Below are 17,273 nucleotides of genomic sequence, written 5' to 3' on the forward strand. Positions count from 1 at the left end.
CCCTCTCACCCCCGCCCCCCCCTCCTCCCCTCTCCTTGTCGACGTCTTGGCTGATTCCTTCCTCGTTTCCCAGATCACCACTCCCCCCGAGAGCTCCTCCTCCCCTCTCTGCCTGGGGTTAACAAAACCTTCTTCTTCTTCTTCCGGGATGTATTCCTCCTGGCATTATATCCGGGGCCATCACCCACCGTACCGCTGCCGGGGAACCGAGTTAAGGTGCAGTGTGTCAAAGACCTTCGCAAAAAAATGATTGTGTTGTGCGTGTGCCGCGCGGAAGCCGCAATTCATCGAGACCTCCTCCCCCGATGACGACGGACCCTTCCTTCTTCTTGACAAGCAAAACCCAATGCTGTCTTTCTTTCTCTCCTTCTTTTCCATTTCAATCCGTTCAAATCCATCCATCCAACACCATCCATCTGTTTGTTGTTTGTTTGTACACCCATCCAGACTTCGGGGAAAAACAATAAAAAAAAGAAGAATAATTCCCAAACACACTTGTGATACTGGCCTCCTGCACTGTACTGCACCGTATCGTATCATACCGGTCTGGTCGCCTTCTCATCGTCCGAGCTAGTTATTAGCGCCCCCACCCTCTTTTCCATGCCAGACTTCTTTACACACACGCAACTCCCGACAATGAGCAAGCGGGGCCTCGGATCCCATTGAAGCTTTACCCCTGACCCCCCTGCCCCCTCGCCACCCGCGCCATGACCTTCTCCCGGTGCGTGCGATTCTTCAGGTGGACCTCGAAGTTCATGACCGTCATGTCGGGCCCGGCCGTGTACGATTTGCCCGGGCAGTCGCGACAACGGATCCGGGGCAGCCAGGCAAACTGGATGTTGGAGGGGATCGTCGTCGTCGTCGTCGACTCGCCGGCGGGGAGGGAGAGGGGCAGCTGGACGAAGGAGTTGGTGTCGGTGTTGATGGCGCAGTAGCGCATGATGGCCTCGAACGAGTCGTCGGGGTAGGACTTGTGCAGGTCCGAGAGCGCGGTGGTCAGCCATTCTGGGGGCGGGGGCTGGAAAGAAGGTGTAGACACATCTGATGGTTAGTTATACGATGACCCTTCTCATATGGCGTTGGGTGGGCGGGTGTGGGTGTTTTAATAGACAGTAGAGGAGTATTTTAGGAGGGGTAAGAGGGAGGAGGAAAGGCTACCGGTGGCTGGTTCGGGGCGGTCCCGTTCGGTCCGGGAGGAGGGGCCGGCACGCGGCCTAGTTGGCCTTGCGGTTGGAGGGAAGGGCCAGCGTTGGGCTTTGTCGGGAGGTGTTGGGTTGATGCAGACGGGGTGGATGGAGGACCCATGGAACCTGGGCCGGTGGAACTCGGAGCGCGTTGGTGAGCAATGGTTGGCGTTGCGCCTCGTGGCGCCCTTCGTCGCATGCCGAGGTCTCGCATGAGCTGTCTCAGCCTTGCCGGGCTGACTTTAAGCGTGAGCATATACTGTTGCGGCTCTTCGGTCTGTTCCCGCGTCGCTTCACGCCCGAAGCGACGTGACGTTCTGGTCTCGTGGTGGTGAATGACAGCTTCGGGAGTCTCAGGTCGTCCGGGGTTCGCCATGCGCTGAACGGCCGCACTGGCGGCACCGCGCATCCCTCTAGTCCTCGCGGTGCCCTGTAGCTGGGACATGGCTGGGGAATCGGGCGCCGAGTCATCACTATCTTCAGAATCAGACAGATCGCCATCGCGGGCTGCCCTCTTGCCCCTCCCACTTAGACCGCCGCCCAAGGACCGTTTGAAGAGACGGCTCTCTTCGATGTTGGGGGCAGCGCCGGGTAGTACCGAGGAGACGATCGACGTGCGGATGGTCCTTTGCCTCTCCTTCAAGTCTGGGAGCTGAGGGCCACCGCGACGGTTGATCGACCGCTTCTGCCGCCTCTGCTCTCGCGAGAACATGGTCTCGCTCCTCTCCAGCTCGGCTTCGGTATTCTCGTACAAGTAGGGCGCGTAGTCTTTGGCTTGCTGTTGGGGTCGGAATACGGAGGGCAGGGGTGATGGAAGGAATGCAGCCACGAGGTCGGCATCCTCAATCGGTCGGCCGTCGAACGGATGGCCGATGCTGTACAAGCTGCGCGTGAACAGCTGTGTCTGTTCGCGTATACAGTGCGCAATCGCCGTCGTGAACTCGCCTGAAAGTGACAGGTCGCGTGCCATGCCAGCGGCGAACTCTTCGGGGGAGTTCATCGGGTTATTAATGTCCCATTCGAACTGATCTACCAAGGTGTGCATGCCAATTGTAATATTGAGCTTGATTAGTATGCGCATCTCGTCGTTCTTATAGGCGGAATACGGGAGTTCGGGATCCAGTGCGTCTTCTTCAGTGTAGGCAAACGGGTAGAAGTCTATCAATTGCTCGCGCATTTGTTGAGCCACCTGCTCGTAAACTGACTTGTCGACGGACGGATTGAGACCCATATCCTCGACTAGCTGGGCCGCGAAGTGCTCGACGGAGATCAGGCGCTCGTGGAGGTTGAAGGTAAAGGTGTCGCGCAGTTTGATCTTGTCCCAGTCGACGTCTATCCGGATGGGCACCAGCTCCTCGTGCTGCTCGGCCTGCTTCTTCAGGTCCTTCTTGCTGAACTTCACAGCGGGCGTCGTCCTCTTGCCGGGGCGCGGCTTCTGCGAGGGATATATGATCTTCGTCGTAGTCCCGTTCTCGGTGTAGCCATTGCCGTACCCGCGGTAGCCCTCGCCGTAGAGTCTCGAAGGATAACTGGCATAGAAGTCCCTGTATGTGCGGTAGTCGCTCGCGCGTGCGAGCAAGTCTTTCGTGTCCTTCTCTAGCCGGATCTGAGCTTCTTTGAGGGCAGATGTATGAATCCAGTCGCGTGTCTGGAAGCGCTCGACAACGACCTTGTTGAGTGACTCCTTGTCGCGGCCAGGGATTGCGGGTGTCGCATCGACCTGGGGAGAGGTCGAGTTGGAAGGCGCGACGCCGGCGGTGATTGGTGCCGAGATTGAGGGCGCGGTTGAGGATGGGTTGTTTCCTGCGGGTAACGGTCCGTCACCGTCGCCGCCAGCGGTCGACGATGCAGACACCATCGAAGCCGCCATGTCGGCAGGAGTAGAAATAAGAAGTGCAAGCCCCAGATGCGCGCTTCGTCTAGTGTCTCGTTCGCAAACACCGGGCCGTTTCGGTGTCAAAAGAAATGATGTCGTTTTCCGGGGGGCGTTGCGCTGTCGAGCCCAGCTCAGTTCGCGGTGAGGCTGGCGCCGGGACGGGATGCGCGCGAACCTGGAAGGCTGGAAGGTTTGAGAATCTGGAAACGGCCAAGCGCGACCAACCAATGACATGCTGGAAAACCTGGGTCGAGCCTTGAAAGTTAAGCTACTTCCCAAAGGGTTGCTCCTAAGAGCGAATGGCAAGTACCTGTGACCTCCTTAGCTCTTGGCACTCCTGCCCCTCGTCAACCGCAGCTTGAGCGGGAATCAGCGGAGCCCAGCACTGCCCAGGACACAAACAGGAGAAACCCCCTCCCCCGCCTTCACAAAATCAAGCTGCAGATCAAAATCGTCACGCGCCCCCGCAGGTTGAGCTTGTTGTTTTCCTCCTCTCTCCTGACCCCCCTGCTGCGGTCCTGTTTGCAACACCCGATATAAGAGGATCATTGACGGCTACTTGCTGTCGCATTGTTGCCCAACATGGCGACCGAAGCTCAAGAAATTGGTCAGTTAGCGAGGATGTCCATGTTTCCCAGCTCCCGTCTGCGAGCTCCCTAGCTCTTCCTGTTCGCCGTGTCCGGTGCATGCTCGTCATTCTGGCCATCCTGGAAGCTCAGATTTCTCCCGAAGCTGCCCCTGTCCGAGCCCGGCTCTCCCGGTTGTTCGATTCCGCGAAGCACTGCCCCTCCGAAGTTGTTCGTACGGAAGCTCGGTGCTGATGCTTGTCGCAGACTACACTCTCAACAACCCCGACACGCTTACCAAGTATAAGACGGCCGCCCAGATCTCGGAGAAGGTGCTGGCCGAGGTGTCCAAGCTTTGCGTTGCCGGCAGCAAGATCGTCGACATCTGCGAGAAGGGAGACAAGCTCATTGAGGAGGAGCTCGCCAAGGTTTACCGCGGAAAGAAGATCACCAAGGGTATGCGGACACTACGCTCCTACTAGGGTTGGCAATGGGCTGATTATCATACCTTAGGCTTTTCCCACCCTACGACTGTCTCCCCTGCCGCATTTGTGACTCCCTACACGCCGCTCAGATCCGACGAGAAGGAGGCCGAGGTTGAGCTTCAGGCCGGCGAGCCCGTCAAGATCCAGCTAGGAGCGCAGATTGACGGCTTCGGCTCCATTGTGTGCGATACCGTCCTCGCACCCAAGCCCGACGAAGCCCAGGATGTCATTGAGGGTCGGTCGGCCGACCTGCTGCTGGCCACCCACTATGCCAACGAGCTTCTGCTGAGGTTGATGCTGCCCCCCGGCCTCCTAGCCCAGGGCACCGATGAGGAGAAGGCGAAGGCGGCAGCTGCCAAGCCCCCAACGCAGGCCAAGATCACAAGCCTACTTGAGAAGGTCGTGCAAGCCTATGACTGCAATCTCGTCGAGAGCACGACGTCGTGGCTCTTTGATCGGAACGAGATCGAGGGCAAGAAGAAGATTGTGATTGCTCCTGGCGATAACACCAAGGGAGAAGGTGTTCCCGAAGTCGGTGAGGTGTGGGGTGTCGAGATGGGCGTCAGCCTCGGATCGGGCAAGGTCAAGCAATTCGAGCAGCGAACCACGCTTCACCGCCGCACTGCCAACACGTATGCCCTGAAGCGGCCCACCTCGCGCAAGATTCTCTCCGAAGTGCAGAAGAAGTTCGGCACCTTCCCGTTCAGCTTGCGCCAGCTCGAGGATGAGCGTGATGCCAAATCGGGTGTCATTGAGTGCGTGCGCGGCAACGTGTTCCGCCAGTACGAGGTTACCGGCGACAAGGACAACTCGCCTGTTGCCAGGTTGCTTACAACTATTGGTAAGACCATCCGGTGGGCGAAATGAGGCATGTCGAGGCTAATCATATGACAGCAATCACCAAAAACGGCATCACCAAGCTAGGTGCCCCTCCGGCGTTGGATTTGACCAAGGTAAAGAGCGAGAAGAAGCTTGAGGACGAAGAGATCCTCAAGATTCTGGAGCAGCCGCTGTCCCGGAACACGGGCAAGAACAAGAATAAAAAGAAGAAGAAGAAGCCTGCCAAGAAGACGGCTGAAAAGGATGAAGAGGAGGAGGAGAGCGACGATGAGTAATGCCGCCAGGTCGAATGGCACTGGATTGGAGTGGAGCAATCGCCGGCGGAACTACATAAATGATAAGGCTATCGACGATTCCTCATGCTCTCGGGTCTCGGGTGCACTCTTTACGTCAGGCATTGTGAGAGTTGCGGGGTCACCTTTGTAAGGTTACGGGGCGGTCAGAGGGAGGAGCGATTGCGAAGGGAACGAAGCTAGGAGGGCCTCGATTGGGATATCTTTCATGCAGTCGCCCGAGGTGCTCCATCTCCTCTCCGGTGCCTGTCGGACCTCAGCTAGTGAGTGAGCGCCCCATCCCGCAGGAGGAAGCCGGGTTTACTTAGTCCGCACAAAATGCTGAGACACACTGTTCGTACATTATACTATGGAGAGGCCACTGTGGTGCGCGATGTGGTGACCAGTGGTGAGTCGTGACGTGTTGTGGCAACAAATTGTCAAAGCTGGTCTTCATCTGATCACAACGGCGCCAGCGGCACACCCACCAAGTGGAGGGAGAGGTATTGGGCACCTCGCTGACGTTGTCGATGTGGTTATTGTACCTATTGTGACGTGTTGACAATAGCAGAATCCCTGACCAACAAGAACTCGCCCCCCTGACCAGAGATGTTAAGAACCCCCCCTAAACCATGTGTTTTCTCCCATCCCCTCCCACTTCCTCCATCTCCTTCATCCCCGACTCAGTTCTTCTCATCCCCCACACTCACATACTCAACCCTGCATCTTCACTCAAAAATCGTCCAAGTGAGCAAGCCGGGTAAAAAATAGAGTACAGAACGCGTCGCGACCGCGCTTTCTCGTAGATTCAGGGGCCACCCGCCAAAATCAGCGCGACTTACCCGAGAAACCCGAAGCTGGTGAGAAGAATCATCCAGAACAGAAATAAGCAGCCTTGTTCTCGAGGCCGTGACAGCAGGATTCAGAGTCTTAATCCGTGGTGCATTTTCGTCAAGTGGTGCGGGAGGCACGCCGCAAGCTCAGCAGCCACCCCCCCTGGTCGGTCACCCACTGCACGCATCACCCCCGAGAAAGCTAGGATCGCTGTCTCGCTATCCCCTTTCCTGCGTTCCCGCCCTTCCTCAACACAATAACGCAGCACGCGTGAAGACGCCCAAAACGCGAAAATTTTCGCACTACTTTTAATTATCGGAAGATATCAGGTATGTCTCCATAGAGCTATTACTTTGCAGCCATTCTAACTCCGTTGCGCAGGCACGAAAAGGGCAGACTGTTGGTTCGATCAAAGAAGGGGGCCATCGCGGACGAGTGGGCTGCTGCCTCCTGGTGCTCCTGCCGTTGCGCGACGCAACCACCCCAACTTCGACTATGTCTTCAACACCACCAGCTTCGTCGAACACGCGGTCCACACGATCGCGGTTCTCGAGCCCGCAGGTTTCTACAAACGGTGCATCCGACTCCTCGTCGAGGACTAAGGGCGGCGGAAACGGCGGTGGCGCAAGCGGGACCGAACGACAAAAAACATTAGACCAGTGGCTCGAGCCCGCCGTGCAGGTCAAAGCCAGCTACGAGGAAGCCGGCTTCGTGCGTCACCCTCTCTTTAAGGAAATGGCCCCGCTCGGAACAATGCCAAAGGCCGGCGTGCCAAAGGCCGGGATTTTCAAGAACACAGCGCCAACTCCGACCAAAGCGCCTGAGCAGCAGCCGGCACCGGTCCGTAAGATTGTTCTCAAACAGAAGAAGCCCGCTGTACCGCCTCCTGCGCCGGTAGAAGACGAGACCGAAGGGGACGAGACCGAAGAGCAGGACAGCTCAAGCACGGAGGAGCTGCAGGATGAGGAGGAGTACGATGAGGTTGCCAAACAGACGGCGACTAAAAATGACACCAAGACTCGCACGACGGCTGCGACACAGCGCCAGCGCCGTTCCATTGCGTCGGAGGAAACGGACGACGAGGATTGGGCGCCCGCAGCACCGGCACAAAAAGGTGCACGGCGGAGAAGTCTATCCAGGGCAAGCAGCCAGAGGTTGCAACAGCGTGCAGGGAGTGCAAGTGAAGGACATCCGCAGACCGATCGGAAAGCTTTCATCGGCAAGGTGGTGGAGGTAGCCGTGGACGAGGCCCTCTCCCATTTCCGGTACCCCACAGCCTGGGCCCTGCGCACCCTGTACGACGAAAATTCGGCAAACGAGGATTTTCTCGACATGATCGAGAAGGTGTTTTTGCAAACCGCAAACGCCGACATCCTCGAAGCATTTGCCCGACTCGTCCAGTCCAGGAAGAAGGAAGGCCGGAAAAAGGACCAGGCCTACGACTACTTCGTGCCGCCGTCCAACAACAGCCGTGCCGTGCAGCCGCCGCCGCCGAAGCGAGCACCCTACGGCAGTCTCGTCAAATTTGACTTGGCTGGTTTGCGTCCCGATCGCGGTGGCAGGAAGCCCCAGAAACCGTCGCGGCCGGTGAAGGCGTCAGAACCAGAACCGGAAGCAGAGCCGGCACGGGAGACCAACCCGGAGGCGGAAGGCGCCCCTTCGCGCAAAAAGCGCAAGTTGAGGAGGCAGCACTCCGGGACGTCCTCGTCGTCTTCCAAGATGACGGGTACCGATGGCGCCAGCAGCAAGGCCACGACGGAGACTGTGTCGCGGAGACGGACTCGGGCACGCTCAGAGTCCAGCACTTCTTCGCTCTCCAGCGCGCGGTCATTATCGCCGCCGGAGGGGATTGAGGCCGACGCGGAGGGTGAAGAGTTTGAGGACGCCCCTTCGCGCAACAGCCCAGTCCCGGCGCAGCCAATCACAGCGACGAGGCGGCGTCGGTCCAACGCACCGCGCAAGGGCCGGAACGTGTCACTCTCACGGCCCTTGTCCTCGTCCGCTGCGTCGACCCCTGCGCCGCAACTGCAGGCCAACGCCGCTGCTCCTTCGCAGCAAACCGCGCCGTCACAGCGGCAACCCCGCGCGGATGAGCTGCCCTCGCCAGAAAGCGATGTGGAGCAGTACGAGATGCCTGCCGTGGTCGACTCTCCGCTGTTTCCCAACCTCAGCACCAAGAGAGGTGGGAAATCTCATGCTGGCACCCCGGTTCCTGTGCCGTCGTCCGCAGTGGGCAGGTTGGACCCGGCAGACCCCAAGGTGCGCCTCCGCGAGAACGCTCGGAAAGTCACCAACAAGCCCCTCGCGACTAGCAATGTGAGGGAGAGCTTTCGGCAGACCGAGCTTCAGCGGGTGCACGCCGAGGGGCCGGTCACACCGGTGCCGGCAGCGACGGCGGTTGCATCTTCGCGACCGCGGGCTTCTCTACCGCCGGGACGCCAGACGCCAGCGCCGAGGGAAGGACGCAGCACGCGCTCCGCCCTCAAGCGGACCCACGAGGATCTGGACGAGCAGACATCGCCGACTGCCGCCCATTTCCCGGGATCCGAGGCTGCGTCCACGGCGGCAGACTCCCGTGCTGGAACGCCGGCATTGCGCACGGCGAAGAGACCAAGAACCGGGCTTCGGGTTAAGAACTCGTAAGTGTCGCAGAGCCCAAATGGGACCGAGACACAAGCAGTCATTTTTTTTTTTTTTTTTTGCTAACACTTTCATCTATCTAGGCCGGTCAAGAAGAAAAACGGTGCGGCAGGGATCCCTCGTCCCAGCGGCGAGCGCAGCAGTCCAGTGGGCAACGGCATCGCTGGCCAACAGGTACGAATTGAAATCATCACCCATCTCATCTTCATTTTGATAACTTCCTTCCTCATTCCCCTTTCATTATCACCGGTTTTGGTCCGGAGCCAAGGTTGGCGCAAGCGCATCATCCTGCTCAAGGAAGGGGGAGAGGGTTGCCTGGGCACAGTACACGTACCCCCAGCATCTCAGTCCACCCAGCAATGAAAAAATGTGGAGGGGGCAACCTTAGTGGCAAGCTCCCGTGCCTTGAGCTCCCGCTGTCTTTTTACCGAACGACTAGTAGTTTGCGACACACAACTGCCAACTGCGCCTTGCATGGAACGCATGATTACTGACTTGGCACACCTCCCACAGGACGACAACGACGACTACTGCTCGGCATGCGGCGGTAACGGCCAACTGATCTGCTGTGACGGCTGCACCCGGTCGTTCCATTTTCTCTGCGCAGACCCGGTCTTGATGCAGGATGCCATGCCTGTTGAGTGGTTCTGCAATGTCTGTCGCGCGAACCGCGATCCTGCGGCCATCCCTGTTCATACGGGCGCCTTTTCGCTGTTGCAAGAAAAGCTCGATATCAGAAATTCGAGCGCATTCTGCCTGCCCCCGAGTATCCGGGATCTCTTCGACGGTGTTCGCACCGGCGCCGATGGCGAGTACGAGGAAATCGTAGCGCCCGTCAAGCCGAACCGGTATGTGCTTTGCCACATCAGTTTGCCCCCTAGCTTAGTTCACGCAGCTGACAGCCCCTACAGGAAACGGAAGAACGAGGAGGAACAGGTCCCCGACCTCTTCCGCGTGCGCGATGCGGAAGGCAACGCTGTCATCTGCCACGCCTGTCAGAAAGGCAGCTCATCGGACCGCGCCATCATTCCATGCAGCAGCTGCGGTCTTTTCTGGCATTTGGACTGCCTGGATCCTCCACTGGCAATCCCGCCGGTTCTGCGCACTTGGAAGTGCCCCCTCCACGCTGACGAGATTCTGCCGAAGCTCGTCGCTCTTGGCCCGGCCCATAAGCACCGGAAACTGAGGAACGCCCCCATTGTGAGGCCTGCCTTCAGCCGTGGCTACGTCAACAACGGATACATCGATGTCCAACTTGACGATAGCGACGATGAGAGCGGCTGGAGGGATTTGGAGACTTTCGGTCGGACCGTGCGGCTGCCGGAGAAGGGCATCAAGCTCGACTTTCTCTCTCGGTAAGTGCCCCATACCTCGCTTCAGTCGAGCTTGTGTGCTGACCGTGTGTTCTGTAGCGCCCGCGGCAACGGCGTAGCAAGGCCGATTCCTTCGCAAAATGCCACCGCGCTCACCGCACCGACCCCGATAGAGCAGCGGTCGCTAGAGGAGCAGCAGGCCGCCCTCAATTTGGTGCAGCTTGGCCGCGGCCAGGATGAGGGAATTTCGACCCTCGTCGATGCGTTAATTGTTAGTATGGAACTCCCGTAATCTGTCTTCGCAATACTGACCCTAGTGAAGGCCCAAGCCGATCCGACCGTCATTGACCTGATGGCTCGTATCGACCCCAATCGCTTGGAGCATAGCCGGCTCAACCATATGGACCTCCAGGCCCTGCGTGCCGTCCTGGCCAGTACAGAGTCGATGGCCGAGCACATTCGTCGCCTCCTGAGTTCAGCCACGGGCTCCGGCGCACTGGAATTCGACGGGGCAAAGAGCCCTGCCTCTCCCGCGACGACGGATGACGTGCCGGCCATGACCCAGGGCGAGAAGACCCCGGCCCAAGGCGACCAGTCCCCCGCGGCACCCCTACCTCTGGAAGGCACTGCGCCCATCGCGAATGGCAGCCTGCCCGTCCTCCCGACGAAGACGAGCTCCATTCCGGTGGACGAGCCCGTCGTGGTCGAGGCGAATGGTGATGGGGAGAAGGCACTGGGAGAAGGCCCGGATGGTGCCCCTCTTGAGCTTGAGTAATTTCAGCTCATGGATGATCACTGAGAGACTACAAGATCTCTCAGCACCGACGGCTCATTCTCCCACGACCAGGTATTACTACGACCTGGCGTGCTACTCAATACCTGTCACCATCCCGCGGTTCCGGCGCAACTGCAGCCTTCACGACCTCGGATCTACAGGAACCCTCCTCGGCCATCGACCACTCGGGCGGTGAGACACATGATGAGCTGGCCTCGGCTACACGGGGCGAAGGGGCCAATAAGAATCCGCCTCTGTTTTCATCTTTTCCTTCCACTCCGCATTTCTGTTTTTGCTGTCAACACCATGTGCCAATAGCGATACGATATCACCGTCACTTTTTTCACTCGCATATTTGATTGTCTCATGGCTCGGTTACACTGGAACGATCTAGGCTTCGGAGTTGAGGCGCGGCTGGGATCCCCTTTATAACTTTTGCTGTTTTACTCGGGACTGGGGAACTACAGCTTGACTGGCTGGGTTTTGCACAATGGTGTGGCACCGGTTTTCTTCCTCTGGCGATTGCGATCCCTCCGCTTTGGTATCTTCTTTTTTTTCCCTCCTCGGATTCTTCCGCACGACATAATGTCACGTGGCCGATTGATGTTGCCCATTGCTATGAGCTACATCAAGCCCTGGATGCCGGACTACTGTTGGACTTGGACAGGCTTAATCATCAGGCTGTGCTGTATTGGAGGCGGGCTAGTGTATATACCTAGCTTTCACCAGTCAGCTAGCAGTGCTCGGTCTGAGCTGGCAGTGGATATCTGATGTTCTGGAACGGCGGAAAAGAGAGACTTTAGGAAATGTATGCGGCGGCATCACTTAGATGGACAGGGCGGGCGGAACAAGTCTGCGATTCGATATTTCACTTTATGTGGTATGCCTGGCTTTTTATGCTAACAATCCGTCCGGGGATGGGCGCTGGGGGGAATTTTATGTGGACGGGAGGGGAAGAGTAAGAGGTCATGTTAGATTATGAAAGCAATGGATGTGTTGCTTCCGGTAACTGCAGTGAGGTCTCAGATACCTTGCCTAGTGAGATCTGTATGTATGTATTGTACAATAAATACGAAAATGTCTTAAGATGCCTCTCCCGATCTTGCGAGCACATCCAGCTCAGGTCGTATTACGCGCCCAATCTTTGGGATACTAGTAGATACTGTCTGTGAGCACCCATGCAGCGGGCATGTCTTAAAGCAACCTCACTGCCCTGACCCGGGACCCAGCCGGGCTCACTGTCTACCTAGGTAAGTAAGGAGCTGGGCTCCTACTTCTAGCACTGCCGATCATGAATACGGTAGTTACACCGTACCTCATAGATAACTATCGTTGGCGTGGCATGGTGGGTTCAGTTAAGAAGAGTCTGTCTCGGGGGGGAGGGGGGGGGGGGAGGAGTGGGGATAAGGGGAACGGTCCTGTAACCCTCTATCTCGTCATGGTCACCTGTCAACTAGGTAGACCGGGAGCTGGATTCGGCCGCTTTGGGAGACCCAGCGAATAGATACAATACACGGCAACCACAAGACAAGTCAAGCAACAGGAGAAATGTATGTACTTGGACAAGGTAGTGAAGGATACGACACAACGCTCACAGAAAACACAACTTGGGAACAGCAAGTTCTTTCCCAGTGCCATCAACTTTTACTTGTAACCGAAATATCTTTCTTGTCTCACTAATAAACAGCATACATACACATATATTAGGAACGGAAAACCCAACTCCAACTTTTCTCTTCTTTTGCCTTGCCTCGAGACTGAAAAGTAGAGGAGGGGAGCAAACATGTCAAAGACGAAGAATAGAAGAACAAAAAGCCATTCGTTTGCAATCAAAAACAAAACACCTTTCCCTATGCCATGCCCGAGGGAACATGATTGAGAACGAGAAAATTAAATCTAACCAAACAATCCTTCCTAAAGCATTCGTGGTTGGTCAGCGAGAGAGCGAGGGGGAAGAGTAAGCCGAAAGATGTTTCCACCCCCCCTGAACAGTACAGTACCTCTCTTCCAAGATACCATACAACCTCCCCCCAACCCAAAAGCAAACCGAGCCCTCAAGAGAAAAAGAAAAAGATCTCAAAAGAAAACAGAACTGAGAAGAACAGAAAGATCGTCTGCCCCTCTCTAACCAAACTAGCTCTAAATGAGTGAGCCAACCCCTTCGCGCACGCAAAGGGCCATGAATCACCCCTTCCTCCCCCTCACTCTCCACCGGGCCGTGAGCCATCATCTATCTTTACAAGGTTAGGTAGTAGTAGTTAAGAGTAGCAGTAACTTGACTCGGCCACTACTAGTGTTTAGTTTATCCCGCATCTGCAATTCATGCCCCGTTGATTCATTTCATCTCTGTAAATCTCAAAGATCGCGAAGCATAACTTAACCTTCTGTTCTCTCCCAACATCCCAAACAAGATATTACAACAAGATTTTTGCTTCACTGACGGCGCTGAGGACTCCGCCCTCCACGTCCACGCCGCCCGGGATTGACCTGTTCCTGCGGGTGCATGTACACAACCGGCTGCATCGGAGGGCCGGAACAATACCCAGCAAACACTCCCTGCCGCCCCATGAACGCGGTGGCTGAATAGGGCGATCCTGGAGCGGCGGGGGGCAAGTTCGGAATTGCGACCGACGGGATGGGGCTACCGTTCATGGGCTGCACACGGTACCGATCAAGCGAGGGGCTGCCGTTCTGGTAGCCGCCGTAGCCGGCTTGCATGGCAGGGTAGTAGCTGCGAGACATCATGTTCTGCTGGATCTGCATCTGCTGCGCTGCGCTCGGGTCCATCGCCGGCGGGTTAGAGGCACTGTACATGGGACCCTGGGCGTTGAACGGCGGGAATTGATCAACGCCTTCGCTGCGTGGGATGCCAAAGCCCATCTCGTAATTGGCCGCGTTCGCAGCAGCATTAAGCGGGTTGTAGTACTGCGGGTTGTTGCCTCCGCCGTACTGCCCAGCCTGCTGTTGAGCGAGCTGTTGTTGCTGCTGCGGCTGGTGATGATGTTGAGCGCCGGCCGTCTGACGTGATCCAGGGCGCTGCCGCTCCGAGTTTCCGTGGTCGCGAGATCCACCGCCGCTTCCTGCTCCACTGCTCCGCGTCGACAAGCCCACCTCGTCCATCAGCCGCTTGTAGCCCTGTCCCGGCTGCGCTTTGATGCGGACCAGGACAGACTTGACGATCTCTACAACCTGGGTTCTCATTGCCTCATCGAAGAACGGTGTAGTTAAGACCTTGAAGATCAAGGTTGCGCCGCAAGCATGGTCGCTGAGGATTGCCTCCAGCACTTGGTCGTTCGCGGTGAAGAAGAGCGCCTTCAGAATAGTGTCCCTAGCTTCGGCCTCCGCCTTCTGGTTGATGACTTTCAGAACAGTCAGATACGCAACCTTGTGAGTGCACAGGTGCACGAGGTACGGAACGAGCTGAGGCGACAGGACGGTCCGTCGTTGTGGGAATGTGCAAGTGTCAAGGAACCAGGTGAGTAGCAGAGCACCGTTCGCGTTGGTGGCGAGCTGTACGCTGTGCAGGGCAATCGCGGCCGCCAGCATCCTCTGCTGGTCCTTGCTAGCGTGGTGGCTCTCGAGACAGGCGCGCATGGCGCGAGCACCGTATCGCCCTTGGGCGATCTCCCACATCCTGCTAAGCATCGTCTCGAAGATGAAGTCGTTGTAGGGACTCCCGAACTTCAGGCACCCTTGCAAGACGTAGTTGCCGTACTGGTCTAGGAAGAGAGGGATCGTGTACGGCCGCAAATGCTGCACAATGAGGCCCATCTGGTGCGGCGTCTTGCAGACGTCGATAATCTTCTGCGCCGCCCACGTGCCGTTCTTATGAACGCCGATTTCCGCCATGTGAGGCGCAATCTCAGCCAGCATCGAGTCTCGGACCTCGTCGGAGCAGTGCTCGAACAGCTTCTGGACAACCGTGTTGCCTAGATAGTCAGATGAGAGCTCGGCGATCTCCGGAAGCATGTCGATGGCAATGTTCTCGATTTCTTGCTGGGACAGTGACTGGTTGTCGATCCTCTTACGGATATCCCGTAGTTTTGGCGCGTCGTGCACCCTGGTGTGGGCCGGTTCCTTGATAGGAGGGATCTCGTCGATGAAAGCGTTGTACTGAATCGCTTGCTGCAGGCTCATCGAGATGCCGTAGCTATCTTCCTCGCTGGCCCCGAACTGCTGGACAATCTTAAGAATATCCGCCGTCATCTCCCGGAGAGGCGGCACAGTGGGCGTGGCGTTTCCTGCAACGGTAGCCGAACCAGCATCACCGGACGCGCCGGTACCAGCGCCTTGACCGTTCTCCTGGCCCTTGGCGAACGGATCAGGGCTGGGCGAAGGGACGGCTCCGTCATGGCCAGGCGTGCCGGTGCTCGAGGGCGGCTTTGCAAAGTTGATACGGATGGGGCCGGCGCCGGGGAATATCTCCTTGCCGTTCATGTTGGCTTTGGCCGCGATGGCACTATCAACGCGCTCAAAGTTCACGAAGCCACAGTTCTTGTGGGTCAAGACTCTGGCAGACACTATCGGCCCGTAAGACTTAAACATCTCGGTTAGCGTCGACGTCGTGGTGGACGTCGGGATGCTGCCGAGCCACAGGGCGCTTGTTGGCCCTTCCAAACCCTGCTCGTCGTTTACCCCCAGCAGACCATTGCTTCGGCTATTTGACCCGCCCAGGGACAACCCGGCAACAACTTGCGGAAGATCATCGTACGCCTTGTCCTCCGGCAGCTGCATCTCGGCCGCTGTAAACGAACTGTCGAGCCTCGAAGGGGTCGGAATGTAATTGCGGAGCATGCGAGACTGCGGAGTGTCGAGAACGCCCGCTGTTCTTGCACGGGGACGGCTGATAGCTGCTTGGCTCGCAAAGGCTTGGACGGCCATGTTGTGGTTGTGGATCGCTGCATTGGTGGCAGCTAGCTGGTCTTGGAGCTGCGCATAGTGGCTCTCCATGATGGACCTGGCCTCGGCATCATACTCGTCCTCTTCATCGTCGGCATACTTATCCTTGTTGTTTACAGAGTAGGACCGGAACCGGTTTGCAGCTTTGGTCAGATCGGCGTAATTCGGGATGTAAGGCGTGGCGAGCTGGGCGCGAGGCGGTTGTGGGGTCTCCGCCAGGCCAAGGTAATCCAGTGTCCTCATATGAACGTCTGTCTCCGCATTTCCCTCGCGAGAGAACTGCGACTGGGCTGGAGAACTAGGCCCGTTGGAGCCAACGCTCGCGATACTCACCAAGGTATTGCCCCTCTCCCGGCTAGTTGGATTCCAGCTGCTGAACATGGAGGGCCAAACCGAGGAGCTCGTGTCGGGAGCGTGAGCAAACGGGCTCCGTTGTGGCATCGAACCGGCGCGCAGTCTCGATAGCAAAGTGGAGGAGCCCGGGGGGTCGCTGGGCGGCTGCTCGAGCCCTGGTGACGGTGACTTGAAGGGAGTCTGCGACGGACTTGGCCGGGACGTCTTGGAGGCTAGGGCTGGTATGCCAAGCAAGGGATTGCCGGCGACGCCTGGCGTCAGTCTGGAAGGCAACGTCCCCGCGCGAGTCCGCCGAGTCTGCGGCAAGCTGTCCGGGGTGGGCAGCTGTGTGAAGTCGGGGAACCCATCAGTAGGCGATTCGGGGATGTTCTCGCGGAGCGGAGTCGAATTCCCGCTAGTCGGAGGCCCGCCCCATGGATTCAACGGCAATCCGGAGATGCCTTCTTGAGCCTGGATTTCTCTCGCACTGTGTTACGTGTTAGTAAACAGCCGGTAATCGATCTTGGGGAAGTGGGGAGTCGTCTCACCGCTTGGAGAACAGGCGGCCGGAGGCTGCCATCTCATGCGAAGGCGAGCCGGTACCGGAACGCGATGCGCCCGACATCTTCGAGGTGGGCGTCGGGCCTGGAGACGAGCCAAAAGGCGAGCGAATCGTGCTGCCAGCCGACTGTGGATCGTTTGGCGAGGTGGTAGTGGGTGAATTCGAGCGGCCCTGGGCAGAGACCGCCTTCGGCGGATGCCCGAGATTCAGAAACTGGTTTGGTCTAGAAGTCGACATTATCAATTATCTGATTCCAGTCCTCATCAGAATATAAGTGTTCCCAAATCTCGCAGGGCAGTAGTGCCGCCAGATGGCTGGAACTTTAAGGCGAGCGGCGAATTTCGTCTGTCGGCTCGGGTGCAATGAAAGACGGTGCGGCAAACGTGCGCTGCTGCTTTGACGCTGCAGTCGATTACCGTGCGAAGATGGCGACTAAGTAGAAACAGATGTACTCTCGGTGGCGGCCCTTATGACAAGGAGAGGAAACGGGCTGCGATTACAACAAGGCCGATGTGAAAAATGCTGACTTCGGGGCCGTAGGATGGGGAGATCGAAAAGCGCGTTGTGCGTTGAGGAAGTGATGGACGGTCTGCTAGCAGTGATGCAGCAGAAAAGCTGAGGAAGTTCCTGGGACCTGGACAATTTGGCTTGGCCTTAACGTGGACTTGACTCCACCTCGATCACTGAGGTGCTG

The 17,273-nt window shown here is 57.6% G+C and overlaps 4 protein-coding genes across 4 annotated transcripts; 2 read left to right on the forward strand and 2 right to left on the reverse strand.

Moving 5' to 3' along the window:
* Positions 1 to 556: 556 nt before the first annotated feature.
* B0T15DRAFT_305886 (SNF5-like protein) lies at positions 557 to 3,228 on the reverse strand. The gene is made up of 2 exons (XM_062863866.1): positions 1,159 to 3,228; positions 557 to 1,018 (listed from the first exon to the last, which is right to left on the reverse strand). Exons 1-2 carry the CDS (start codon positions 3,052 to 3,054, stop codon positions 671 to 673), a joined length of 2,244 nt encoding a protein of 747 aa, XP_062718232.1. The 5' UTR covers positions 3,055 to 3,228; the 3' UTR covers positions 557 to 670.
* Positions 3,229 to 3,880: 652 nt separating this feature from the next.
* On the forward strand, positions 3,881 to 5,226 carry B0T15DRAFT_403453 (peptidase M24, structural domain-containing protein; the record flags this gene model as incomplete). Its single annotated transcript, XM_062865203.1, has 3 exons — positions 3,881 to 4,082; positions 4,140 to 4,952; positions 5,006 to 5,226. The coding sequence occupies 3 exons, from the start codon at positions 3,881 to 3,883 to the stop codon at positions 5,224 to 5,226; spliced, it is 1,236 nt and encodes a 411-aa protein (XP_062718233.1).
* A 1,021-nt stretch (positions 5,227 to 6,247) lies between these two features.
* Positions 6,248 to 11,078, forward strand: B0T15DRAFT_305964 (uncharacterized protein). The gene is made up of 7 exons (XM_062863867.1): positions 6,248 to 6,386; positions 6,439 to 8,696; positions 8,781 to 8,871; positions 9,211 to 9,545; positions 9,609 to 10,052; positions 10,110 to 10,281; positions 10,333 to 11,078. Exons 2-7 carry the CDS (start codon positions 6,553 to 6,555, stop codon positions 10,783 to 10,785), a joined length of 3,639 nt encoding a protein of 1,212 aa, XP_062718234.1. The 5' UTR covers positions 6,248 to 6,386; positions 6,439 to 6,552; the 3' UTR covers positions 10,786 to 11,078.
* A 2,047-nt stretch (positions 11,079 to 13,125) lies between these two features.
* On the reverse strand, positions 13,126 to 17,112 carry B0T15DRAFT_305994 (uncharacterized protein). The gene is made up of 2 exons (XM_062863868.1): positions 16,566 to 17,112; positions 13,126 to 16,504 (listed from the first exon to the last, which is right to left on the reverse strand). Exons 1-2 carry the CDS (start codon positions 16,814 to 16,816, stop codon positions 13,219 to 13,221), a joined length of 3,537 nt encoding a protein of 1,178 aa, XP_062718235.1. The 5' UTR covers positions 16,817 to 17,112; the 3' UTR covers positions 13,126 to 13,218.
* Between the last annotated feature and the right edge of the window lie 161 nt (positions 17,113 to 17,273).

This window comes from Chaetomium strumarium (assembly GCF_033439665.1).
Source record: "Chaetomium strumarium strain CBS 333.67 chromosome Unknown B0T15scaffold_7, whole genome shotgun sequence".
In the NCBI taxonomy this organism is placed as follows: domain Eukaryota; kingdom Fungi; phylum Ascomycota; class Sordariomycetes; order Sordariales; family Chaetomiaceae; genus Chaetomium; species Chaetomium strumarium.

Excerpts from the sequence above, each read along its gene's own strand:
- B0T15DRAFT_305964 (XM_062863867.1), top strand. The coding sequence starts at position 6,553 with ATGTCTTCAACACCACCAGCTTCGTCGAACACGCGGTCCACACGATCG. Across the intron at positions 9,546-9,608 it reads GCGCCCGTCAAGCCGAACCG|GAAACGGAAGAACGAGGAGG; the intron begins GTATGTGCTTTG and ends CAGCCCCTACAG. Across the intron at positions 10,053-10,109 it reads AAGCTCGACTTTCTCTCTCG|CGCCCGCGGCAACGGCGTAG; the intron begins GTAAGTGCCCCA and ends TGTGTTCTGTAG.
- B0T15DRAFT_305886 (XM_062863866.1), bottom strand. The coding sequence starts at position 3,054 with ATGGCGGCTTCGATGGTGTCTGCATCGTCGACCGCTGGCGGCGACGGT. Across the intron at positions 1,019-1,158 it reads CCGCCCCGAACCAGCCACCG|CCCCCGCCCCCAGAATGGCT; the intron begins GTAGCCTTTCCT and ends CCTTCTTTCCAG.
- B0T15DRAFT_305994 (XM_062863868.1), bottom strand. The coding sequence starts at position 16,816 with ATGTCGACTTCTAGACCAAACCAGTTTCTGAATCTCGGGCATCCGCCG. Across the intron at positions 16,505-16,565 it reads GGCCGCCTGTTCTCCAAGCG|TGCGAGAGAAATCCAGGCTC; the intron begins GTGAGACGACTC and ends CACGTAACACAG.